At 40.9% G+C, this 27641-nt stretch overlaps 1 protein-coding gene across 3 annotated transcripts; it reads left to right on the top strand.

The window, feature by feature from the left end:
• Positions 1-237: 237 nt before the first annotated feature.
• On the top strand, positions 238-27142 carry LOC123363575 (GTP-binding protein 4). 3 transcript variants are annotated; one of them, XM_045004708.1, is made up of 17 exons: positions 238-260; positions 8720-8890; positions 10290-10393; positions 10473-10609; positions 11975-12075; positions 12502-12594; positions 17032-17223; positions 17313-17378; positions 18185-18274; positions 19886-19996; positions 21407-21484; positions 21610-21661; positions 22290-22390; positions 22888-23085; positions 24431-24496; positions 25948-26091; positions 26875-27142. In XM_045004708.1, the coding sequence occupies exons 2-17, from the start codon at positions 8813-8815 to the stop codon at positions 27025-27027; spliced, it is 1764 nt and encodes a 587-aa protein (XP_044860643.1). In that variant the 5' UTR covers positions 238-260; positions 8720-8812; the 3' UTR covers positions 27028-27142. The 3 variants fall into 3 exon arrangements, with proteins under 3 accessions (XP_044860643.1, XP_044860641.1, XP_044860642.1); XM_045004706.1 differs by lacking the exon at positions 238-260 and adding an exon at positions 6245-6394; XM_045004707.1 differs by lacking the exon at positions 238-260 and adding an exon at positions 6847-6876.
• The last annotated feature ends 499 nt before the right edge of the window (positions 27143-27641 follow it).

The raw sequence follows: 27641 nt of genomic DNA, 5'->3' as shown, positions 1-27641 counted from the left end.
CTTATACAGCTGATGTTTTTTATGACAATGTCAGTGTATTCATTTTGATGATGTTGGCCAACCTAATAATTTCAAATAATGATTTGTAAACAATATAGTGGATGAAGCCAAACAACGAAGATGGAGGTGGCTGGGGCATGTATTGAGAATGGATGCTGACAGACACCCTCGTATTGCCCTACGATGGACACCTCAAGGAAGAAGGAGGAGAGGTAGACCATTGGGGACGTGACGAAGGACCATTGAAGAGGAAATGAAAGGTATGGGAATGAAGTGGGATGAACTCTGCTGTCTCGCTCAAGAACAAAATGAATAGAGGAGAGTGGTTGGTGCCTTATGCTCCACAGGGAGTGAATAAGAAGAAGAAGCAGCAGCAGCAGCAGCAAAGTCTAAATGAGCTTTCTCTGACAGCTAGTGATGAGCTGGGGGCTGGAGGGAAAGGTTTCAGGACCAGATTGTATTTACATTCACACCTAATCTACCTAGGTATCCAGCAAACAGAGCTGCGTTGCCCAAGTGGTAGATTTTGGCTGGGGTTGGGTTACAAATCATTTTAATGCATGAAATGTTGTTATTCTTATTGTATGAGTAAAGGGCAGTAGAACTGTACTTAGACTGGTGCTGATCGAGGGCATCAAGAGAAAGGGTGGGGACAGGTGTTTTGCTTGATGGTCTGCTTGAGTCACAAGTACTGTTTGACCTGCCCCTCTCCACTGTTTAAAGACAGAGCTGATTAGTCTCCATAGATAGTCTTTTGTTTTGTTTTGTTTAGTGACCACCACAGCTGAAATCACTGATGGTCTAAGTGCTTAGACCTACAGTGGGACAGTGTTTCTGTGGAAGAGACGGCCCAGTCTGCACTAGCAGCAGGGTTCCCCCACTGAGAGCTCAGCTGAAATCACTGAGAGCTGGGTGGAACCTCAAGAGACCAACTCGCAGAGGTCACAGTGGCAGGTGGCAGCAGAAGGTGATGGAGCAGGGCTATTGGCAACAGAGCGATTGGAGTGAACGGTGGCACAATGAACAACTGTGGCCAGAGCGAATAGTGAGCAGCTGGAGGAACGAGCAAGGTGCCTTCTTGCCCCCCCACTTGGGACGTGAACTCATGTGAAAGCACCTCTGAACTCTGAGTCTCCACTGACCAAGGACAACACCGGCGAGTGTTAATGAGGCAGTTAAGAATGCTAGAGATACAACACAGTTCATGCGAACAAACATGGCTGTGGCATCATATTTTTATTTAAGCAAGAGATAACACACACTACAAACTGGAGGCCAGTGTTAAGTGCATTGTCACTTGTTCATCCTGAAGCTGAACACTGGTTCTGAACAAGACCAGCAAATGCTCACTATCTTTCTGCAAGAAACACAACTGACTGGCTAGAAGCATGTTGTGCAACAGTGAAAGATCTTACTAATCTATTAGAGTTCTTTGAAGGGGTCAACAAACATGTGGACAAGGGGGATCCGGTGGACATAGTGTACTTAGATTTCCAGAAAGCCTTTGACAAGGTCCCTCACCAAAGGCTCTTATGTAAATTAAGCTGTCATGGGATAAAAGGAAAGGTCCTTTCATGGATTGAGAACTGGTTAAAGGACAGGGAACAAAGGGTAGGAATTAATGGTAAATTCTCCGAATGGAGAGGGGTAACTAGTGGTGTTCCCCAAGGGTCAGTCCTAGGACCAATCCTATTCAATTTATTCATAAATGATCTGGAGAAAGGGGTAAACAGTGAGGTGGCAAAGTTTGCAGATGATACTAAACTACTCAAGATAGTTAAGACCAAAGCAGATTGTGAAGAACTTCAAAAAGATCTCACAAAACTAAGTGATTGGGCAACAAAATGGCAAATGAAATTTAATGTGGATAAATGTAAAGTAATGCACATTGGAAAAAATAACCCCAACTCTACATACAACATGATGGGGGCTAATTTAGCTACAACGAGTCAGGAAAAAGATCTTGGAGTTATCGTGGATAGTTCTCTGAAGATGTCCACGCAGTGTGCAGAGGCGGTCAAAAAAGCAAACAGGATGTTAGGAATCATTAAAAAGGGGTTAGAGAATAAGACTGAGAGTATATTATTGCCCTTCTATAAATCCATGGTACGCCCACATCTCGAATACTGTGTACAGATGTGGTCTCCTCACCTCAAAAAAGATATTCTAGCACTAGAAAAGGTTCAGAAAAGAGCAACTAAAATGATTAGGGGTTTAGAGAGGGTCCCATATGAGGAAAGATTAAAGAGGCTAGGACTCTTCAGTTTGGAAAAGAGAAGACTAAGGGGGGACATGATAGAGGTATATAAAATCATGAGTGATGTTGAGAAAGTGGATAAGGAAAAGTTATTTACTTATTCCCATAATACAAGAACTAGGGGTCACCAAATGAAATTAATAGGCAGCAGGTTTAAAACAAATAAAAGGAAGTTCTTCTTCACGCAGCGCACAGTCAACTTGTGGAACTCCTTACCTGAGGAGGTTGTGAAGGCTAGGACTATAACAATGTTTAAAAGGGGACTGGATAAATTCATGGTGGCTAAGTCCATAAATGGCTATTAGCCAGGATGGGTAAGAATGGTGTCCCTAGTCTCTGTTCGTCAGAGGATGGAGATGGATGGCAGGAGAGAGATCACTTGATCATTGCCTGTTAGGTTCACTCCCTCAGGGGCACCTGGCATTGGCCACTGTCGGTAGACAGATACTGGGCTAGATGGACCTTTGGTCTGACCCGGTACGGCCTTTCTTATGTTCTTATGTAAAGACTCAACAGTTGAAAAAGTGAAGAACTCTCTCACCACGTTCAAAAAATTTGCATAAATGGTTGATGAATGCACCGAGGCAAATGGGCATCAAGTATTAAATCATTGTGTACATTATCTTGATGGCAGTGGTAGGCCAGTAGATGCATTTGTAGCTGTTCAAGTTATAGAAGACACATCGGCTGCATCTGTGATAACCCACATCTTAGAAGGAGTTAAATGCTTGTCAATTGGACCCCAAACTGATGGCTGCTTGTGCATTTGATGGAGCTGCAAACTTCTCTGGAAGACATGGTGGAGTACAAGCTTTTCTCAGAGAAAAGTGTAACTGTAATCTCTCCAATACACACTGCAGAGGCCATCTACTTCAACTAGCACTAGTATGAGCTGCAGACTCTTCAAAAGACATTAAAAAAGCTATAAATTTAATGTCTTCATTATATTATTTTTTCAGCAAGAGTCCAAAAAGACTGAACATCTTGGAAAATATAGAAGATACACTGGGACTGAAGTTCAAATTAGTCCAACCTGGGAAAACCCTCTGGCTTTCTCATGAGCGATCCTTGGCTGTTGTCTTAATTACTCCAGCTGTTATTACTGGCTTTGGAAAGTATCTACCAAGATGGGATGGATCTAAGTAGTGAGGCTGGTGGATTACTTTTGCTACTATGTTCAGAGAAGACTATTGCCATTCTCTCTTTTGAAACCACTTGAGTCATTAAACAATGCCATCCAGGCATCTGCTACAACAGTAGTAGGTCTTTGTCCAGCAATAGAAGCTACATTTGGATCAATCAGAGAGCTATCCATTGAAAAAGTACTGGAAGAAGCAAAGACTTCAATCAAGAAGTTGACTAATGAAGGCATTTATATTGAATCCTTAAGTGAAGAGGACAAGAAGTGTTTGTTAAGACAACTGAAAAAGTACACAGACTTGGTTTTTAAAAATCTACAACCGCGACTTCTAGATTCTACTCAACCTCTCTGTAGCTTTTATAGATCCCTGTCCTATAAAACACCAACAGTTGAGTGGAGTAAGGCACTACCAGCAATGGGGCTGCCATGTGCTCAGGACAGAATAGAGAATTTGAACACAGAATGGAATATCATATGACAAATGAATGAAGATTTGACTTCAACTTCCTTTTTATCATCACTAGTGGCTCGACCCAATCTTCATGCTATGTTTCCTGGGATGAAAGAAGTAGGAATTCATCTCTTGCTACTCCAGTAACAGCTACAGCTGAGCGTTCTTTTTCATCACTTAATAGAATTTTGTGCTTTGAATTTTGTGCTTTTGCCTGATCATGTGAATGAACTACAGAGCATATCAAGTGAAGGAATGGAAGTACCAGACACAAGAGAAGCCACCAAAGATGAACGCATTTGCATTCAAGAAGTTCATTAACAGAGTTGTGGAAAATTATAACAAGAAACCAAGAAGGATGTAGATGTAGTGCTTCATGGAAGGCTTGAGTAGCCAACTTTAATTTGTGTGATGATTTTAAAACATGAGTTAAATCTAATAAAATGATCATTAATTTTTTTTCAGTTTTTACTATGGTGCCATACAGCCCATCTTCACCCTTACGGTCTCACCCCTCATTGGCCCTGCCCTCCCCCGCCCCCATAAATTCAAACACCCACACTAATTTCAGTTCCTGAGGAAAACACTGCATCCCACTAACTTCCATCCAAGAGTTTTAAAAGAGCAGGAGCTTGCTGGACAATTAATGTTAATTTTTCAATAAATCTCGGACTACTGCAGAAGTTCCAGAAGACTGGAAGAAAGCTAATGTTGAGCCAATATTGAAAAAGGGTAAACAGGATGACTTGCATAATTATAAGCCTGACACTGATCCAGGGAAAAATAATGGAACAACTGATATGAAAGGAGAGCAATGTAATGCCAGTCAACCTGAGTTTATGGAAAATAGATCTTGTTAGACTAACTTTATTTTTGATGAGATTACAAGTTTGATTGATAAAGATATTAGTGCTGATGTAATTATATTTAGATTTCTGTAAAGCATTTGACTTAGTGCCATGTGACATTTTTATCAAAACCTAGAATGAGCCAAAAATTACATGGCACACATTAGATGGTTTAAAAAATGACTGGTCTCTAAATGTAATTGTAAATGGGGAATTATCAAGGAGCAGGTATGCATTTAGTGAGGTCCTAGAGGTCTTGGTTCTTGGCCCTACACTAATTAACAATTTTATCAATGACCTGGAAGTAAACATAAAATCATCACTGATCAAGTTTGCAGAGGACCCAAACAATGGGAGAAGGATAAGTAGTGAAGATAGGTCACTGATGCAGGGCAATCTGGATTGCTTGGTAAACCAGGCACAAAGCAACCAAAATATGCCTTTTTATATGGTTAACAAAGAATGTAAGCCCTACATACAGGATGCGGGAGTTGATCTTGGAAGCTGTCATAGTAGATAATCAGCTGACCATGTCTGTGACCCAAATGCAGTGAATGCGATCCTCAGCTGTATAAACAGCTGGATCTCGGGTCGGAGTAGAGAGGTTTTTTCACCTGGTGTGCCCACTGCTGGAATGCTGGGGCCAGGTGCTGCAGAAGGAGGTGATCCAGTGGAGAGGGAGCAGAGAAGAACCAGCAGGGTGTGACTAAAGGGTTAGAAAACATCTCCGGGCAGGAGCTCGATGGTTAACCCAAGTGAGGGTTCAGCCGTGACTAGACCCGCGCTGGCCAAGGAGCCTGCCAGCCTGGCACAGAATGGTGGGCAGGGGTGAAAGTAATTTACAGGACTTATCTGTACTGCCGGAATCCTGAGGGGGTGTGTGGTCTCATTCGGAAGAGGTGCGGCCTCATCCAGAAGAGGCGCGGCCTCTCAAGATTTAAAGGCCCCGGGGCACCAGCTTTGGCTGGGTCCGGAGACCCAGGGCCTTTAAATCAACCAGGGTGGCTGGGAGCCCCCAGGGCTCAGGGGCAAATTAAAGGGCCCAGGACTCCAGCGGCACCCCGAGCTTTGCGGGGCAGGGATTTAAAGGGCCCAGAGCTCCTGCTGCTGAGGGGAGCCCCTAGCCCTTTAAATCCTGGTCCCAGCCCAGCCGCCAGAGCCCTACATCCTGGGGGCTGAAGCCGGATCCATGCGGCGTGGCGGGCACCCAGGCGCACAGTTACCCGCGGGGTGCTGGGTCCGGGGGGTGTTTTACACAGGGATGGGGGGCTCCATCCTCCCAAGGGTTCGAGCCAGCTGCCCGCCTCAGTCGAGCCCGGCGCAGAGACGAGGCGGCTGCGGGCAGCAGCTCTAGGCAGCAGGTCAGACTAGATGCTCCTGCCGCTTCTTTCTGCTTCTCCGCCCCCCGGTCCCTGCCCGGACCCTTTCGCTCGGGCTCCGTTCCCGGCGGCACAGTCTGGCCGCAGGGCGGCGCTGCAGTTCAGACCGCCACGGCAGGGGGCGCTGTGCCCAAGGCGCGCGGCTGACAAAGGGCCGATATTTGAACTCTTGTCCCGGGCTGAGCATCTCGTCGGAAGTCTCGCGAGACTGTACAGGGTTGTTCCGGACCCGGCCGGCCAGGCAGGCAGACACGCGCGGAGGTTGCGGCCATGGCGCTCTACAACTTTAAGAAGATTATGGTGGTTCCTTCCGCCAAGGTGAAGCGCTTCTCCCCTCCCCCGTCAGCGCCATCGCAGGGGTAGCGGCGGGGGGCGCGCGCCCCTTTTCTCCTACCGGCCGCTGGCTCGTGCTGAGCTGGAGCCACGTGTGCCGGGGGCGCTGCCCCGCCCCGGGCCCAGCGCGTGGGACCTTCCCTGCCCCGGGCAGCCTCCGGCCGTGCACACGGGCCGGGGCGGGGGAGCGGGATGAGGGGACCGGCACGGGGCGGGGGCCCAGCAGAGGAGTGGGAGTTGGGGCGGGGGCTCAGCAGAGGAGGGGGGGGAGGAGGAGAAGTGGAGTATTGGGCTGCGTGCATGTCACAGGCACCTCTGCCCTGTGAAATTAGCACAAGAGCGGGGTGCCTCTCTGGTGAAAACCACTTCAGCCCAAAAGCAGATCTAGTCCTTGGCGTAGTGGCTTCAGTGCAAACACTGCTTCAGTGAAACCAGCCTGAACACATGTGAAAATGTACTGGGGAAAGGTGATGGTTATCAAATATCACTGTCTTGTGCTTTTCCAAGGAGCTACCAAAGTCTTCGTCAAATTTAAACATAAGCACACATTTTCTGTAACAGGCCCTCCTACATAGCAGAAACTTGGAGCTTGTTAGTCTTTAAACCAAACTATGGTTTGACAGGCAGGAATTTTCTAAATTGTAATCCTGACTCTTATTGATTTAGTGTCTGGCCGTAAACAAATCCTTGTCTGTACCTCAGTTTCCCTTTCTGTAATATATTTAGTTACCTGACAAAGATTAATTACTCTATTTAATATTTATATACTATTTTTAGTATGTAAGTGCTCAGTATTAAGTTTTACAGGGAGAGAAATTAAACAATGAAAATCTGCCACACAAAGGGTAAATGACTAGACATAAGATACTATCACAAGTAGTGGTTATTATAAGAAATTCATTGTTTTATGATAATCTGAGTTATTGTCACTGCTATGTGTGTAATCCTGAATGTGCAGAGCTCCCTCAATGGGACCTGTTACTCTTGTCTGAAATGTGAAAATTGTCCTTGTTAAAAAAGACTTCAACAAATTTAAGATTAAAAGAGGTACATTCTTGTGACTAAACATAGCAAGTCTCTCCCTAAAGGCTCTCTATATAAAGTGATTACATCCAAAAGAGCTTATAAATTTTGGTTTTCTCAGGACAGTCACCTTTTGTTTCTCTTTTCTAAATGCAGAACAGGCCTGCTTTCAATCATTATTTTGAGCTTCAGAAGTTCTGTGCCATTTTCAGAGGCATATATAAATACCAATGACAATTCTAATGAGTGCCTGCATCCTTCAGACTTCTGCTGTCTCTTCTCCCAACCCTTCATTACCCCTCTTCAGAGACAGTTGCTTAAAATCTGTGAAAATGGTTTGAAATTGGCTTTGTGGTTTCATCAGGATTCAAAGCCCGAGCTGGGTGGTCAGATTGTTGGAGAAAGGACAGTAATGTGCATATTATAAGGAATTGCCCCAACAGGAAAATATAGAGAAATGTTTTTATGCACAATAACTTATTGTTTCATATAGTATCTATTGTGAAAGTATGCAGGTGCTGCACACACATAACTCAGTACACAACTCAGAGTGGGTCAATAAAATACTTGGACAAAACCCAAACAACTCTTCTCCCCCTATTTAACATTGTCGAAAGTCGGGGGTGGAGGGAAGGAAATGAAGCCTTTCATTATGATCTGTGCCTCACCAAACTTGGACTCTGACAGGCCAGCAGAGGGGGAGGAAGCTGTAGAGATTTGGGCCTTCAACTGAACACCTTACTGCCCACCGCAATCAGTCGAGATCTAGCACTGATAGTGGATACATGGCAGTTCCCTGAAAGAATGTAGGAAAAGGAGGCTGTCTCTTACATAGCTGAAATGAACACTGGATAAAAGAATGAAAGGTTCTGCTTACAAACTTGTGGGTGGTGCATGGGACTGGGTGGTCTGAACTTAATTTAATGGAAGGACTTGTTTAGATATCTTAAAATTGGAGTGACATGCTATCTATGTTTTTTACTGATGCCTTTGAAGCTGCACAACAGCTTTTTTCTTTAAAAAAACGTGGTTATCCCACACAATGCAAAATTCTCAACTTCCACAACAGTGATAGAAAGTGGCTGCATTGTATTCTATCAACCTAACTGCAGGTAAAAGTGTGGTGTGAAATGTCAAGTGTGTACTGATTCTTTCAATAACTGCTTAGGTGTCTTTTTAAAACACTTGACTGCTCTGTTTTCCTTTTCTAAATAACTTTCATATTAGAATATTGGTTCTTAGTAATAAGTAATACAGTCTTTGCTGATAATTGTACTTTTCTTTCAGGACTTCATAGATCTGACATTGTCGAAGACTCAGCGAAAGACTCCGACAGTTATTCATAAGCATTATCAAATCCACCGCATTCGACAGTTTTACATGAGAAAAGTTAAATACACCCAGCAAAATTACCATGACAGACTCACCCAGATTTTAACAGATTTCCCAAAATTAGATGTAAGTGACTTTGGCAACTGATAAGTGAAAGAAAGTGTACCTTAAATTCATCAGATCTAATGCTGTGACTATAAATTGTGGTCTTGTGAGGTTTTGTTGGCTAAGCAAAATCAGGCTGACTTATTACTTGGATAGGAGACTTTGGAAGAAAAATTATATCTGCAGGAAGAGGTATTGATAACTCAGGTGGCTCTATTTCTTTTGAGTAAAGTTCTGAATCAGGGCTCGAACAGGGTTCTAGGGCAACTTTTTCCAGGAGCTCACGTCTTGTAGACGAGAGGTAAAAAATCGAAGTCTTAACCACCAGTGGTGATTAAAGGTTTCACAGCACTTTTTCCAGGAGTGGGAGTTTTAGCACTAACTTCTAGATACATTTAAATTTGATAGAAACTTCAGTTGAATGACGGGTAAAGAAATATAGGCTGTTAAAGGACTTTGACCTCCTATTTCTAGTGAAAGGTGCTAAAGAAACATAGGATATTATTTTCACAGTTATTGCCATCCAGATGTTTTGTAGGAAAGAATGAGCATCCAAATATAGGTCTGATCAGTGTGTTTACAGTCTAATGCACTGATCTTGCAGTTGCAGATGTGCAGTCTTCAGTGACTGGGGCTTTGTGTATGCACATGAATCTGCCTGTACTTAATCCGATGCAGAATTGAGATGTTAGTTTGCGTGGGTTTTTTTCTGACTTCTATTTTTAATGGCTGATCTCCATTACAGAGTTCTGAAGTACAGCTTCTGTATTTGCTTAACTAGTTTGGTATCTATGTCATGTGGTTAAGTTTCTAAAAATAAAGCATGTAGATGGGTAAAATATTCTCTCTGATTCTTTTACACAGAGATGAAGGGATGTGTTGTAAACTCTCTTCAAAAAGAATTGATGTGAAGAAGGTGCACTCTTCATATGCTGATGAGTTTATTCAGGCATGAAAAATTGTCTGCCTAAAAAGAGATGAATCTTACAGAATTTAGGGTTCAGTGAAAGAGAGGAATTACTTTGCTGTGTTCCCACAGTAGCAGAAGTATGTTAGAAAAAAGGCTGCCGCTATACAGTATGCTTGCAGTTTCCCTCTGTACAATATAATCTTGCATTTTTTTCTTTTTTAACAAAAAATATTCTTACAAAGAAAAAGGCACAAGCAGAAATTTAGCTTCAGTCCAATGAAATATAAAGCAGGAAATCAAAGTTATGGAAAAAACATTCAAATGTATGGATAAGCAGATTATTTTCTTTAGAGATTTTTAGATATGGAAAATGGTCTTCAGTTTGTACTTGTCAGCTGTACCACTGGTTTGTATCTATGAAAAAGCTCAAATTAGTAGTAAGAAGTCTTTACGTTCATGAAAGAAAACATCCAGAAAAGGTTTTGATTAATTTATTTTATGCTTTTTTAGGATATCCATCCTTTTTATGCAGATTTGATGAATGTTCTCTATGACAAAGATCATTACAAGTTGGCCTTAGGACAGATTAATATTGCCAAGAATCTGATTGACAAGTAAGATATCTTAACTTATTTTTTTGTGGCTTGTTTTTGTCATAACAACAGATTAACCTTTTCTTTCCTCCTGCAATAGTGTTTCTAAAGATTATGTGCGCCTGATGAAATACGGTGATTCCCTTTATCGATGCAAACAGTTGAAACGGGCAGCTCTGGGACGTATGTGCACAATTATCAAAAGGCAGAAGCAAAGTTTAGAATATTTGGAACAAGGTATGTATTGCAAATATGGTAAAATGAAGAATTTTGAAGAGAGAATTTGAAATACAGACTTGCGCATGAAGACTTTTTACCAGTTGTTTTTATAAATAGCATCTAACCTTACTTTAACTGAAAGGTTTGAGGAAAAACAATTTTTTCTTTTTTCAATTTATCAACATTTTGTGGTTAGTTTCACTATTTCTCCTGACTAGTCAGTCAAATACACCTGCTTTTTCTGAGATTTTTTGCATGGCAAGAGGAGAGGGAAAAACATTAAAAAAAAAAAAAGTTAAAATATAATTGGCGCAGGAGCCTTTGAAAGATTAAGTACCTTGAAGTATTCTTAACTTCAAAACTGACTAGATTTCTTGTTATTTGCAGTGGTGGTGTAGCCCTGTGGGTCCCAGAATATCAGAGAAACAAGGGAGGTGAGGTAATATCTTTTATTTTACCATCTTTTGTTGGTGAGAGAGAGAGAAGCTTTTGAGCTTACCTAGAGCTCTTCAGGTCTAGGAAAGGTACTCAGAGTGTCATAGCTAAATGCAAGGTGGAACAGATTGTTTAGCATAATGATCCCTTGAAATGTGTTAACTACATTTGCTAAACAGTCTGTTCTACCTTTTATTTAGTGGAGACACTCTGAATACATTTCCCAAACCTGAAAGAGCTCTGTGTAAACGCAAAAGCTTGTCTGTCTGCAACAGATGATGGTCCAATAAAAGATATTATCTCACCCACCTTGTTGACCATGTCTTAAGTATTGCATTCACAGTTAAGTACATTTGTACAGTGCATTTTTCCTAGTATTTGATTTACTTTGACTAAATGATATAGGCGGTCATTATTTATCTTTATCAATTCCCTGCCTCTGATTTAATAGAGGCCAAATATTTTTTATACGTTCTTCTCTGTGGCCCTTTTTGCCTCTTGTTCACATTATAGCTAATTGAGGGGGGGTGATGTGTTAATTAAAATATAATATTTACAAGAATCAGGCACACTTTATATTAAGGTTCCATTTGTAAATAGATTATCCAGGTTAATAAATGTTTTCATAAATGGTTAATTGTTAAAGGTCCAATAGGTTGTTTATAACCATCTAGAACACCTTCTACTGATGTACGTATAACTATAACATTCAACTCATTCTTGTAACATGCTTTATTAATAATTTATTAACACTTTATGAACCACTTACAAACGGAAACTTAATGCAAAAATAGGTCCAAATTAAATGTGGTTTCTGAATAATGTTGTTTCTGAATAAAATCAGAAGCTTTCCCATCTACAAAGAAAGATCTCTTCCTTTCTGTTTTAGTACATTTAAACTTTATTTTATCACCCATGTAATTAATTAAAGCTTTTTAAACTTTTCAGTGCGACAACATTTGTCCCGTTTGCCAACTATTGATCCCAATACACGAACTCTTCTGTTGTGTGGCTACCCAAATGTTGGAAAATCGAGCTTTATAAATAAGGTTTGTGAGTTTGTTGTAAAAAAATATTACTTCAAAGTTTAAATAATTTGAACTATTGGGACTCTACCCAAGGATCTTAGCTAGCAGGTCTCTGTACAAGGTTAGGGATTTAGTATGAATCTCAGGGCTGTAGAAGGAAATGAAAAACAGATTTATTTTTAAATCAATGTATTGTATCATAAGCTTCCCCAGTGTGGTAAAATCTTTCTCCCAGATAGATGAAAAAGTGTATTAACCTTCTATAGAAAACCATTGAGAATAACTACTTTGATGTAGCAAAGGAAGTACATGATAATTGATATAGACTCATAGACTTTAAGGTCAGAAGGGACCATTATGATCATCTAGTCTGACCTGCTGCTGTCAGGAAAATAATTATCTCAGTAAATGAAAAAATCTTTATTTGGGGATTTTTCTTGTTTTAAGGTGACAAGAGCAGATGTGGAAGTGCAGCCTTATGCCTTTACCACAAAATCCCTCTTTGTGGGACACATGGATTATAGGTATCTGCGTTGGCAGGTAAGAGCTATTGCTAACTTACCGCTCTGTTTCCACAGGAATGAATTGGTTAGGATCCTGTTGCTGTTGAGAATACCATTTGCTTGCTGATGGCTATTTCTAAAGTACTGTGCCTATAGAACTGCTGTGTAAGATCTCTCTACATAATGTGCTGAGTAAGGTCAGCTATCAGAAGCTATTCTAAAAATGTAGATCCTGGGGTTTTTCAGTTGCTGGGAGGGACAGGGCACTTGAATCACTTTCTCTTACTACTCAGGAGTTATTCATCTCCAGACTGGATCAGGTCAGGGCAGGTCTCTCTCCCTCTGATTCAGTCAAAGTGAAAATGCACACAAACTACAGGTAGTCTTTCCTTGTATTACTGTGATACTCTTTTCTCTGACTATAATTTGAAGTACTCAGTCTCATCTTATTTTAACACGAATACTATTGTTTTTTTATTCATTTTTCATGGTCTTACTTCGAATGAAATTACAAACTCCTGTCTGAAAGGAAACTATATATATAGTTGCGATTGTCAGCATCTGTTCTTTTAGGTTTTTATACCATGCGTATCACTATAGTATCTGAGCACCTTCCAGTAGTATATTAAGCCACATAACTACACATCTGTCTTATGTTGTTTGTTCTACTGCACATGCTTCTCTCTCTGGGGAAAGAATGAGAGAATGTCCTGTTTTGGAGCGCGCGCGCTCTCTCTTTAATATAAATATATTTGTTGCTATGTGTTTCTGTTAGAGAAGGCAGGTCAAAAGAAACGTGCTTTGCACTTGAAGCAGAAAATGGTGAGGTTCCTAAAGCCTGGTCTACACTAGGCGTTTAAATCGGTTTTAGGAGTGTAAAACCGATTTAACGCCACAACCGTCCACACTAGGAGGCACCTTATATCGATTTTAATGGCTCTTTAAACCGGTTTCTGTACTCCTCCCTAACGAGAGGAGTAGCGCTAGTATCGGTATTACCATATCGGATTAAGGTTAGTGTGGCCGCTGATCGACGGTATTGGCCTCCGGGCGGTATCCCACAGTGCACCACTGACCGCTCTGGACAGCAATCTGAACTCGGATGCAGTGGCCAGGTAGACAGGAAAAGCCCCGCGAAGTTTTTAATATTTCCTGTTTGCCCAGCATGGAGCTCCGATCAGCACATGTGGCGATGCAGTTAAAAATCAAAATAAAGAAAGAGCTCCCGCATGGACCATGCGGACGTGATCGCTGTAAGGGCAGGCAAATCTGTTCTATCAGCGCTCCGTTACAGAAGACGAAATTCAAAATCATTTTTTTTAAATCTCCAGACAGACGCCATAGCAGGGGCTCAGCGCACTGCTGCGTGACAAGCGTAACGGAAAGCCAAAGAATCAAATGGACGCTCATGGACTGGAGGACTCAAGCTATCCCACAGTTCCTGCAGTCTCCGAAAAGCATTTGCATTCTTGGCTGAGCTCCAAATGCTTCTAGGGTCAAACACGGTGTCCGCGGTGGGTCAGGGCATAGCTCGTCAATTTACGCACCCCCCCACCCACCCCCAGAAGTGAAAGGGAAAACAATCCTCTCTTGACTCTTTTACATGTCACCCTATCTTTACTGAATGCTGCAGATAGACGCGATGCTGCAGCCGTCAACACTAACATCCTCACTCCCCCCCCCGCCATGGGTGGCTGATGGTGCAATACGACTGATACCCGTCCTCGTCATCAGTCTATTGGCACATGGGGCAGTGCAAAAGGGCTGGTAACCATGCCGACTAGCATCAGTGAGGTCAATCAAGGGCGCCTGGCCCTAATTTTTCCTTGTAGATGGTGCAGTATGGCTGGTAACCATCCTCATAATAGCAACAGGGGGCTGAGCTCCATCAGCCCCCACCCTTCATGTGTAAAGAAAAGATTCAATTGCCCCTGGACTAGTAGAGGGATGCTGGGCTCCTCTTCTCCACACTCCTTACTGTCCTGTCTGGACTATCATAGCAGCTGGAAGCTGCCTTCCACTCATTTCTCACTAACAAGTCACTGTGTCTTATTCCTGCATTCTTTATTAATTCATCACACAAGTGGGGGTGCAATGCTATGGTAGCCCAGGAAGGCTGGGGGAAGAACGGAATCAACAGGTGGGGTTGTTGCAGGAGCACCCCCTGTGAATAGCATACAGCTCATAATTTCTGTGGGATCTGACACAGAGCAGCTGTGCTCTCTGGCTCTATGATACAGTGGTTCTCTAGTACACTTGCCCATATTCTAGGCAGGACTGATTCTATTTTTAGATACCAAAAAGGAGGGATTGACTCAGGGAGTCATTCCCAATTTTGGCTTTTGCGCCCCTGGCTGATCGGCCAGGGGCACTTATGACAGCAGCAAATGGCACAGTGCAAAAGGACTGGTAACCATGACCATCTTATTATCAATTTATGGTATGGTAGATGGTGCAGTATGGCTAGTAACCATCTCTGCTATCATGCAAAAGCAAAAGCATGCTTCTGTGTAGCGCTGCTGAATCGCCTCTGTGAGCGGCATCTATTACACATACGGTAACAGTCACAAAAGGCAAAACAGGCTCAATGATTGCCATGCTATGGCATCTGCCAGGGCAATCCAGGGAAAAAAGCCGCGAAATGCTTGTCTGCCGTTGCTTTCCCAGAGGAAGGAGTGACTGACGACATTTACCCAGAACCACCCGCGACAATGATTTTTGCCCCATCAGGCACTGGGATCTCAACCCGGAAGTTCCAAGGGGCGGGGGAGGCTGCGGGAACTATGGGATAGCTACGGAATAGCTACCCACAGTGCAACGCTCCAGAAATCGACACTAGCCTCGAACCGTGGACGCACACCACCGATTTAATGTGTTTAGTGTGGCCGCGCGCACCTTATTTTATAAAATCTGTTTTACAAAACCGGTTTATGCAAATTCGGAATAGTCCTGTAGTGTAGACGTACCCTAAGTTCCTGGGCTGTTCATTCCACAGTCTCAGACTGCCCCCGGAGAAGGTGCGCTCTCATGCACATACAAGCTTTACTCTTATTGTTGAGAGTTCCATTGTGCCAGAAGAGCATAGTTTACTCCTGGGGGAATTCTGCACCACTACTCACATGTAGAATTCATGTCCCCTGCAGATTTCTTTGCTTCCCTGCAGAAAATGATGGGGAAGCATAGGTAAGCTGTAAGAGCAGTCATGCCTCCCACCCCAGCAGCGCTGGCGCATCATTTTGGGTGCCCGGAGCAGTGGGCGGAGAGGTAAATCACTGTGGGGCTGGAGACGCCCTGGCCAGTGGCTCCTACCGTATTCTGGGCTCAATTGCTAGTCCTGGCTGGGGATGGAGGAGGATGGGGCTGTGCCAGACCCACCCCTAGACCCTTCCCATGCAGGAAGCTCCGTACCCCTCCCTTCCGCCACTTCATGACCCCATGGCTCCCCAGGCTTGGGGGAAGGGGTCAGTGTGCAGGGAGCTGCTCTCCCATCCACCTAACCCCATGCATCTGGACCCCCTATATCCAGACCCTGCCAAGCCCCACCCTCCTGCATCCATACCCCCACCCCTGCAGTCAGCCAGCCTGCCCACACTTGAAGCCCCATCCCACTGAGCTCCACTTCCCCAGCACCTGGAACCCCCCTGCTGAGTCCCATCTCCCCACACCCAGACCCTTCTGCTGAGCCCCAGCTGTCTGCACCTGGACCCCCTGCAGAGTCCTGGACTCCCCACCTTGCTTCCTGCACACAGATTGCCCCACACAGAACCCGATCACCCCACATGAAGCCCCTCCACACTTGGATCTTGCTGGGCTGAGCCTGCTTTCAACACATCTGGATTGGGCGCCAGGGCGGGTGTGCATGAGGGACTCTGTTCCTCTTGCATACTGTCTTGGTGCAGCAGTTGTGGAGGGGCAGGGCCCCAGAGTGTTTTTGGGGTAGGCCCAGCCCTTGTGCTGTGTCAGGGTTGGATGCAGCCTCACCGCCAAGTCCATGTCCTGGGGGGAAGGGAGGGCTGCCAGGGTGATCCTCCACCTCCGTGCAGCCAGTGGCCTGTGCTCCCCACTACCATGCTTGGGGCGTCCACATTTATTTATTGACACATAAAATATGCAGGATTTTAACATACTGTTTGCAGAATTTTTATTTTTTTGGTGCAGAATTCTCTCAGGAGTAATAGTTGTTGATCACTGTCTTTGTCTTGTAGCTTTAGATGATTGTTTAGATATCCTGGGGCCTGGTCATGGGGGGGCTATGAAGATAAGGACTGAGACCTTGCACTTAATATGATATTCTATGGGAAGCCAGTGTATGTTGCAGAGGGCAGGTTTGATATGTTTCTGCTTTGCTTCTTTCCCAACCAATAAGCACAAACATACTGTGAAAGATTGATTGATCTCTAACCCCCACAATCTTATTACTTCTGTGGCTAATTTATGTTAAGGTGTGAGTTAATTATGTTAATCTAAATTTTAGGTGGTAGATACCCCTGGTATTTTGGATCATCCTTTGGAAGAGAGGAATACCATTGAGATGCAGGCTATAACAGCGCTTGCACATCTTCGTGCTGCTGTGCTTTTTGTAATGGATGTGTCTGAGCAGTGCGGGCATAGCTTGGAGGAGCAGCTAGAACTCTTCAGAAATATTAAACCACTATTTGCTAATAAGGTAGATCTGATTTACAACACTAGTCAAATCTAATTTTTCACAATGTGAATCAATAAGCTGAATAATATTGTTTACTTTCTTTCTATTAGCCTCTTATAATCGTAGCGAACAAGTGTGATGTGAAGAGGATTTCTGAACTTCCTGAAGAAAATCAGGTTAGAAGGCCTTTTCTTCTTTTCATAATTTACAAAAGCATTATATGCCTCTATTGTGGAATAATATATGTTATAACGTGCACAGGTGAACTTCATTGTGTAACTTGTTAATCGGACAGTTTAATAATCCGATGAAGAGTGAGTAGGTCTTTGAGTCTTGATTTTTTTTATTTTTATTTTTTTTAAATCATGAATACCTACTAAGGTGTGTGTTTGTGTATTTCCATGTATGGGGGGTACGTGTGTGAGAGAGATTAGCCTGATTTTTCATAAGTGCAAAGCACCCATAGTTCCTGTTGATTTCATAGATAGTAAGGCCAGAAAGGGTCATCTGATCTGAACTCTTGCATAACACAGGCCAGTGAACCTCACCCAACAGTTTCTGGGTAGAGACAACTGAGTACTAGTGTGAGGCACACTGTCTTGAACTGTCTGAATGGAAGTTATGTATAAAGTAGTATCTGCACACACAGGCCTGATTTTCATATGCATACAGGTTACCCTGATTTTCACAAGTTCTGAGCACCTATCTAATGTATATATTTTTTTTCTATTTGTTACTTAACTTACTGTTTACATCTGATATCCATAAAGTATTTATGTGTAAAAGTTAGTCTATGCAAAGTTTCTGTAGTTCCTCTTTAGGAAAAACATATATTAATAATACAGTTGTTCAATAATGTCAGAAGAAATTTTTATTTTGAGATGAGATTAGAAGTTTGACTTAGTTTAATGAGATGGAAACAGTGATCTTTAAGAAATAATCAGAACGTACTTTATTTTTGTGTGTTCTGTTTGTTTTTTAGAAAATGTTTGAAAATTTAGAAGCAGAAGGATTTCCTGTCATAGAGACAAGTACTCTAACAGAAGAAGGTGTGATTAAAGTTAAAACAGAGGTGAGTTTCTTCTTTCACTTACACAAATTTTGTTCCAAATAGATATCTAACTTTTGTTTTACTGCTTGTGAATCTAGTCTTTATTAAAGTAGTGGACTGGTGCTCTGGCTTGAGACAGATAAAGCAAGTTTTCCTGTGTGTCTGAGGAACTATGACACTCTCATGTTCACGTTTTGGGTCTCACCTGGGACAGATACTGCCAGATGAGCAAAATTGTTTTTGCTTTCTATGATGTGAATAAGTGGAGATTAGGATGAGACAAGCAAGTATGATTCTTACTTCTGACATATTTATTGTACAGTTTTGCTTACTGAAATGGCTTTATGAAAATTAGTGCATTTTTTGAGGATCCCAGGGGGATGATAGCCACCCTCTCTTGTCCCAGCATATAACAAAGCAGTAGAAGTAAAATAGATTGTAGGTCACAAAATCTAAAATGGCAGAAAAAACTATACACATTACTATGAAAACCCTGGATCTTAATTTGGACTGAAGAGTTACTGTTTGAAAATTAACTCTAATCCAGCAGTTCTCAGACTGTGGGTCGGGACCCCAAAGTGGGCCGTGACCCCATTTTAATGGGGTCACCAGGGCCAACATTAGACTTGCTGGGGCCTAGGGCTGAAGCCTGAGCTCCACCCCCACCCGGGGCGGTGGGGCTCGGGCTCCTTCCCTCCGCTTCTGGGGTCATGTAGTAATTTTGTTGTCAGTAGGGGGTTGCGGTGCAATGAAGTTTGAGAACCCCTGTGAATCATTGGTTAGATTTATATAAATTCTATGCAGTGTCTTTAATCCTGGTGGAATTTCTATGTACTGGGAACTTCTCCACTGTCTTTCAGATATTAATCTTAAATTGACTACTTGTTCAGAGGCTGTTTGGTCATTTCTTAGACCAGTGTCTCTCTTGCTATGCAGAAATAACACATGAGGAAATTCCATCTACTTTGAACTCTTGTCCCATCAGACTTTTTGTTAGCAGGGATAAAAAAAGATAGTCATTAATTTGGCCCTGCTTTTGGTCTGGGCAAGCAGAGAATTGTTCTCAGCTAAAAATAAAACACTCCCACTAGATATTACAGAACAGCAAAAGCTCAGTTTTGAAAAGGTCCTGTGTATTTCTAGAAATAAATCTGAAGACAGTTTGTTTTTTGGGAACCATTTTCCAGACATTACTCATGCCTTACATTGGAAACTATTTTCAAACTCCATATCCAAGATTGAACAAATATGACAACCAGATCCTTAACTATAATTGATCACACTTCCTTGGCATGATTTTCCAGATTTCTTTAATTAAAAAAAAAACAAAAAAAACTTGACTGAGATTTTTTTCTTCTATAAGCCTTTGTTGCTGATTTTTCTTTCTGTATTGCTTGTAGATTCTCACTGTAGGAGATTCCTACAGTGTCATGGTTTAAATATGAATATTGTTACATAACTGCTCTTGTATTGAGTTGTAAAATAAAAAAAAATCAAGTATTTTGGGGGAGGGGAAACAGTGACTTAAAATAGGATTTGAACGGGTCTCCGTAAGTGAAAAGCTAGTGCATTAAATCAGACAGCCTTCTCTCCGTCCCTGACAATACTTAATGACACTTTGTACATTTTTAGGCCTGTGACAGACTGTTGTCCCATCGTGTTGATACCAAAATGAAAGGAAATAAGGTGAATGAAGTGCTGAACCGACTACATTTAGCTGTACCAAGCAAAAGAGATAATAAGGTAGGTTATTAAAATTTTGATATATTTTTCAGTAGTCTTTGAAAATCCTTTTTTTGCTGACTTAATGTGGGGATTCATTTTGTTGGAATCCTGTGAATTTCAGGATTTCAGTTAATGTATTGGCATAGTGAATTAGTGTGACATTACCCAGGGTACAGTCTGGACAGATGAATAGCTGTGTCCCCTCAGTTCTCCAAACTGGGGTGTCTTTTATGCTGCTTTGCTGTAAGAGCAACCACTCCTGGTCTTCCCCCACATAGCCTCCAGCATGCAAATCACTCCCAGCTATATTGTATGAGTGCTATAGCGAGCCACTGATGATTTACACTGCAGGGCAACACCAGCAAACTCCCAGTGCCAGACTTCCCCTCCCAGAAATGTGCATAGTGTACTGCCCAGCACCCTCCTGGACAATACAAATTCATGTAAAGTCCGTCATTTTTGTTAATAGAAAATAACATGCACAAATCTTGTTATCCCAAATGAAGTTTCCCAAACACTTCAATCCAGACACAGACTGGTTCAGATAAAACAATAAAAAAAAGTTTATTAACTACAGAAAGGTAGATTTTAAGTGATTACAAGTAATGAGGCATAAAAGTCAGTGTTGGTTGCAAAGAAATAAAAGGTAGAACATAATTAACTCCTAACTTAAGATAAATGAATTCAAGAGAAACCTTTGCTTTACCACGTGCTTTCTAAGTCTTACTGTCTGGAATCCTTTCAGGCAGGACCACTCCCCCAGTTCAGTGTTAATTTCCTTGTCCTTCAGGTGGTGTTGATGCTGTGAGTAGAGATAATTTGGGGTATCTGTTCTCCTTTTTTCTATCTTTTCATCCTCTTTGAGAATCCTCTCCAGCTGGGATTCAAGAGACAAAGTCTGTGGGACAGGAACTTCCAGCTGTTTGTGTGTTTTGTTTTTTGCCAAGATGTAAATTTCTTGCTCACCTCCTTTTTCCTGCCAAAGAGTGGTGGCTTCACCAGGGATAGTCCATTTAATTTTGTTGAAACCTGGCTGAGGCATCAGTTTGCCTTTTGACTTTGAGGAAGCAGTTTGTGCCTGCTTTTCTAAACTTGGAATATGTCTCAATGTTATACAATAGAATCTTATAACTTTACATACAATATTGCCACATACATTTTACCAGGACAAAATGATCGGCACACTGAGTTTTCAGATGATATCTCACAAGGCATATTTTGGACAAAATCCATTATAGTTTTTGTAAAAAGCGTGAACATAGGGATACAGACTGTCATAATCAGTTAAGATTATTGAAAATTTTTCTTACAGAGAAATGGATAGTGACAATGTTTTATTTGCATTACAGAAAATTTGGGATTTCCACATTACATTAAAAAAGAAAAGAATTGCATGCTTTTGTGATCACTATATTGCATTAATTTCAGGAAAGGCCACCTTTCATTCCTGAGGGAGCAATAACACGTAAGAAACGCATGGAAGTAGATGTACCTAAAAAGAAGAGGGTAAGTGGTTTACCGAACAGATTTGACACCCTTGAATTGAGGAATCAGTAGCGAAATTTAAAAAAATCAAAACAAAAGAGTGATCATTGAAAAGTACAATATTTATGCTACGTATGTCTTTTCAGGAGAGAGATCTTGAAGTGGAAATGGGAGATGATTATGTTTTGGATCTTCAGAGTAAGTGTTATTCAAGTCTCAGTATAATTATTTTAAGAAGTGAAATTGGGCTGACGTTGTCTTTCTGTGTTTGTAGCAGAAAGTTTCAAGGAGGAAAATCTTATCCTAACTATTTCCATCTTAAGTGTCCTTGCTGATATTTTAGTGAACACTAACAGACTTTTTCTCTAATTCCAAATTTGTAAAAATTGGCGTTCTGCTCTCACTTGTGTTGTGATGTAATTTGGAGTGTCTTCCAGTTTGTAGAACTACTGACACAGAATGAATGGCTTGATGACTCAGCTCTGTTTCTTTTGTCCTGCTTGGACATATCTGATACATATTCTTACATGATCCTTGTCTTAAGGGAAATAATTGATTTGTGGAGAGAATAATTTGGTGTATTCTTTTTCACTGATATTACTTTTGCTCATTATTTGTGTGTCACATGCATCATCACTGTTTGAGAAGACTTCCAGTGTAAAGTTCTGTGTGGCACAGATTCTGTATGTTATCAAATGCTTACATTTTAGAGAGAGATTTGAATCCTAATATAAAATACAAATGTTTTCTCCCATCACGGATTTTTTTATAAAAAGTTTCAATGAGTTAAAGTATTGGTTAATTTTTGCTTAATTTCTTTTTTTAGAATACTGGGATCTAATGAGTTCATCTGAAAAATATGATAAGATACCTGAGATCTGGGAAGGACATAATATAGCTGATTATATTGATCCAGATATCATGAGGGTGAGCTTTATGCTATTTGTTTTACACTTTTGAGGATATTCTGGTGGTGAATGCTGATGAACTTGAAACCACAAGGAAACCCTTTGGGTGGGATCTGGAGGGCTGCTTCTGCTGGAACCAACATTAGGTTGCGGTGATCTCTGATTAGCTTATTAGCAGGAATGTAAATTCTTTTATTTTTAATGTTTTCTCTGTAGTGCTTGTTACTTTAAGAATAAAATAGACTTGGATTAAAAGAGCTGTGTGGTAACTGTAACTAACTGTGTCAGTCCCACTTTTAGCCATCTCTGAAGAGAAAACAAGCAGGTCCATTTGGACAGCCTGTCTCTGCTGAGATAACATGATATTGTCGGACTATGCAGCCTGGAAATATTCTGATCAGACGGGAGTGAGACACAGGCCTCCAGCAATGGGTCATTGCAGGGAAATACAGGTGCAGTTGCCTTGAACTGTGACACTAACAACTTGTTTTTCATTTGATCTCTTTACATTTTAAGAAACTGGAAGAGTTAGAGAAAGAGGAAGAGCTGAGGCAAGCTGCTGGGGAATATGACAGTGAACCAGAAAGTGAAGATGAGGAAATGATGGAAATCAGACAACTGGCACAACAGATTCGAGAAAAAAAGAAACTAAAAATTCTGGAATCCAAGGAAAAAGATACTCAAGGTCCAAAAATGCCTAGGACAGCTAGAAGGGTAAGTATAAAATACCGTCAGTAATATAGTCTTCTTCATGGATAATATGCAAATGGAAATGATTCATTATTAGGTGTGATTTCAGTTACAAGATTCTACCAATCAATGTAGCACTTTCTTCTGTACCCTACCCTACCCTGCCTTTCCTTGCCAAAAACAGGTTCAGAGAATGCCACTGGAGCTCTAGGAATAGCTACTGTGGTGATAGGTAAAGAGATGTGGAAATATGAGGGAAAGGGTGGGAGCCTCCATAAAACATGGATCTGGCATTTTGGATCTTTTAGCTTATTAAATAGAAATTGGCAAACTGTATAATTGAGCTGTAATTCCATTAAGGGGATCTGGTGATGTCATAAAAACATTGAAAAGCTAAAACAGAATTATGGCAGCATAAACCTAAGTTTGGCTGTTATATAACAGGTGGAACTGATCTCCCCCATGGCTTCTTCCCTGTTGTTCTGCCCCCTCTCGCTTCTTTCCTGCTGCTCACTCCCTACCTTCTCTCCTCTATATATTACCTCTGGGCCTGTTGTGTTGAAAACCCTACTTAGTGAGTTACGTAGGTCATGCCAAACAAATGCCAGTAGTACCATCACATTATGTCACCTTATGATATATATATTATAGAAAAACTCATAGGAATTTATTTAAAATTTTAGAAGTGGGTTTCGTTTTCCCTCTTCACCTGCAAACCCAGTGTTCTTTAGTTGTCATGAGTCTAACTGTATGTGGCTTGGAGAGAGCTGTGAACACCTCTTGCAATTATATAGAATAGCAATGTATACATAAAAATGTCACTAACTTAAAGTCTATTATTTTAGATAATTCCTGGGCTTGAAGTGATTGCTAGTTCCCTTTAGAAAGTTCAGGGAACTCTCTTTCTAATTATATAAAGCAGCTGTGTCTAACCCAACAGGGTAGCAAGAAGTCCTGTTGTAAAGCTGTGACGTTTTTAGAAAACTCTTACTGTCCTACGTTAGAATGTTGCCAATAGTGGGTATGTAATTTTGGTAAAAGAGGGGAATTTTGCACACTTTGGGAAGAGAAGGAAATATTTATGTAATAAGTTGATTTAAAAAACAAACAGCAAAGCCTGGCAGCTATTTGAAGTTACTGTAGAGTTTGGAATATTAAAATAATCCCATGAAGATGCATTAGTAGGCAGAGAGCCAGTAAAGTGATCAAAAGTGCATGATAAATTCATGGCTCATGATAAATCACATGGCTCTTCAATTTGTTGTATGTATAATATATAGACATTTTGTTTGATCAAGAAAACATACGGAAACACCTTCTTAAAAAAAAACCATTCTCTTAATTATTATTATTATTTTTTTTTATAAAGGTCCAACGGAAGATACTAGAGAAGGAGATGAGCAGTCTTGGTCTTGACATGGCTGGTAAAGATGAAGTAAGACTTTTGCTAATTAAGTATTACAAATGTCTGAAGAGTGAGGGTTTGGAAATCCCATTGGAGTTGTGTGCTGAACTCCTTTTGGATGCCTTTGAAAATCCCCCTAAAATGTCAGTTACATCTACAGTTGATAAACTGAGTGAAGGGACCATTAATTCATGTATGGACATGCAGATCTCCTGTTGTTCCTTTATCTGGCTTGACTGAGCTATGCAGTTATGCCATGCTAGTTACCTAGAAAAGATTTCTTTGCCATCGTTTTTCAGCATGATATACTTGTATTGGCACCGCTGTCTTATACTAGAACATTTCATGTGGATTTGGGTGGGATTCCAGCTCTCCGGAATAAGCTTAATGTACAAGAGTCAACTTTGGGGATACAGAATTAAGGAGCAACAGTTTTTAGTATGTTTAATTTTTGAGGACATAATATTGATTAGGATAAATGCCCATTAAAAATGTGGCTTAAAGACAGGGACAAATTAAACAGGCTCATCACACAGCAGCACCATAAATTACTGGTTTTTAAGTGAGACAAGGTAGGTGAGGTAATATCTTTCGTTGGATCAATGTGTGCTGGGGAAAGATAAGCTTTCAAGCATACGCAGAGCTGTTCTTCAGGTGTGACGTTAAGTGCCTGACTAGTACTTAGCAGGTAATGCAGTCATGGAGTAAATTGTCTATCCCTGGATTTTGGGGTCCACTTTATTGTAGTACAAGATCCCAGCACCCCTTTTTATACTCCTAATGTAGCACAACTATATACAGAGATCTCACGTGAGACCCAGAGCCTTCAGATAATGAGGGGTTGGGATGTTAGGAATAATAAGAGGTGCCATTATACATTTGAAGCAAATACTTATGGTCTGCAGAGCTTGGAATCCAAGTTTATTTAGGAGCCATACTTCCCAAAGGCCTGCTGTCTCAGCCAGACTCTATAGGGGAAGGAGCCTGAGACTTGTGTGGAGTGATGCTGGTTGTCGTGACTTTGAAGCCTTTTCGTGCTTTATCATATAAAGCTACTGGTAGTTACCTTAGTCTGGGTTTCCCCACTGTGCAAAGTTTATTTTTGTTTGTTTGTGCTGAGCTGCTGCAATCTTTATTATCTGTTCACTTTTCTGAATGATATATTTTAAAGTCATCTACCTCAAAATTCTGGTGCAGAAAGCTAGACACCGTGGTATTTTAGGGGAATCAGTATGAGAATGTTGAATGAGTGATACTAAGTGCATGTTAGTGATCTTTTGCATAAGAATTGTTGGAAATACAGCAGAGAATTTTGATCAACAGTTGACTTAAGGACTTTATCCAATGGTCTTTAGCTTAACGAGGAAGAGCCAAGAGTGCTGTATCAAAGGAAGCCACAGGAGGTCTTTTTACAATGATTTTTAAATTATTCTATTTGAAATAGACAATAGCAGCTCTAATGCTTACTTTGTGTATTTCAGGCACATTATGTGGTCCAAGCAAGAAGATCCAGGAGTGTAACTAGGAAACGTAAACGTGAAGAATCTGAACCCCCTAAGTCTGCAGCACGCAGTCGCAGTTCCTCTCGCACACCACGTGACACTTCCGGTCTGCGAGATGCAAAGGTTTGTTTTAGTTCATTAACGTTATCTAAACTTTATGGTAACTGCTACAATATGTGGTCACATTTACAGATACTTTTAATAGAATATAGATGAGGATTTACTATTTGTACAAAGTTTCAAATGATCTTCAATGAAACTTTGCTCTGGTCTCTTTTCAGTATATATTTTGTGGAGGGGATATGTCTTCTCTTCATGATTTAAAGTCAGTTATTGCTCTGATTCCTTATGCACACTGAAAAATGACAACATGTAAAGATAAAATGTAGTGATACAAAATGGTTTAAAAATGCTTTTCACAAAACACTTGCTAACACTCAGATTTTAATAAATTTATTTTTAGACACCTGAGAAGGAAAGGCAATCTAAATTGAAATTGAATTCATTATTAACTTCACACATCTCATAATCTGACACTTAAATCTTGTGTCTAAATGTTTAGATTCCCAAAGATATATCATTAGGTCGCTCTTAATATATTTGGAAATAGGATGCTAGCCTGAGTTTTTATCACAGAAGGAATTTCTGACTGACTTTGTAATTTCTGACTTTGTTTGGAAAGGAGATTCATTTCCCCTTTGTCACTTTTTCTTACACCTGGCCTTGAAAATCCGCTCTAACTGCAGAGATGATGGTTTGTGCTTGACCTTTTGTTTTGATATCTTCTTCCTGACATTCTGCAATTTAGGTTTGCTAGACTTTTAACTAGAATTTTGTTTCAAGTTTCTTGCTGAGGAGAAGAAAGAAAGAGAATTTCTCTTAAATGTTTGTTTCTGTTTCAAATAGATGGTGAAGAAGGTTAAGACTATCATGAAGAATTCTCAAAAGAAAATGAATCGCTTGGGCAAGAAAGGAGAGGCAGATAGGCATGTGTTTGACCTTAAACCCAAACATTTACTGTCTGGCAAAAGGAAATCTGGTACAACACAGAGAAGATAAAACATTTTTCTGAATTAAAACTACTTTGCTGTCCTGCTTTTTTCCCCCCACACACCCAATAAAAACTAGATCATATAATCTGGAAGCAAAAATAATTATTAAAGAAATGCAGAAACTTGGTAACTATTTAGATCTAAATGTACAGAAGGAGAGTTTGACGTTTTGGTTCCATAGTCCAAAGTGGGTTAGTAAGGCCATCGGAAACGGATATGACTATCTCACCACTAGAACCAGAGTTTTGAATGGATGTCAGATTGGCATCGATCCAGATGAACCATCTGAATAACTACAGAAGTTGAGGGTATTAAACCCAAATGGACTTGGCATGTTGTCATAAGAAAATTACTGTAATGAGAAACTTCACATTAGCTTGGCCAGTTAAAATCGTCTTAAGGATATTTTACCTCACAGTGGTTTTAAAAAATACATGATTAACAATAACAAAATAACAGTAATAGTTAGCATTATGCCTTATGCACAGTATTACAAATAGCTTGTTATATAAGATTACATACTTGTTCAGCACATGCAAAGCTGGAGATTTGAATACTATCTTAAATTAAAAAAAAAAAATCCAATGCTGTCAAGCACTTAGGTTTTTTTAATGGTTGTGA

This window comes from Mauremys mutica, chromosome 2 (assembly GCF_020497125.1).
Source record: "Mauremys mutica isolate MM-2020 ecotype Southern chromosome 2, ASM2049712v1, whole genome shotgun sequence".
Classification (NCBI taxonomy): Eukaryota; Metazoa; Chordata; order Testudines; family Geoemydidae; genus Mauremys; species Mauremys mutica.
This window is presented reverse-complemented; position numbering and strand designations above follow the sequence as displayed.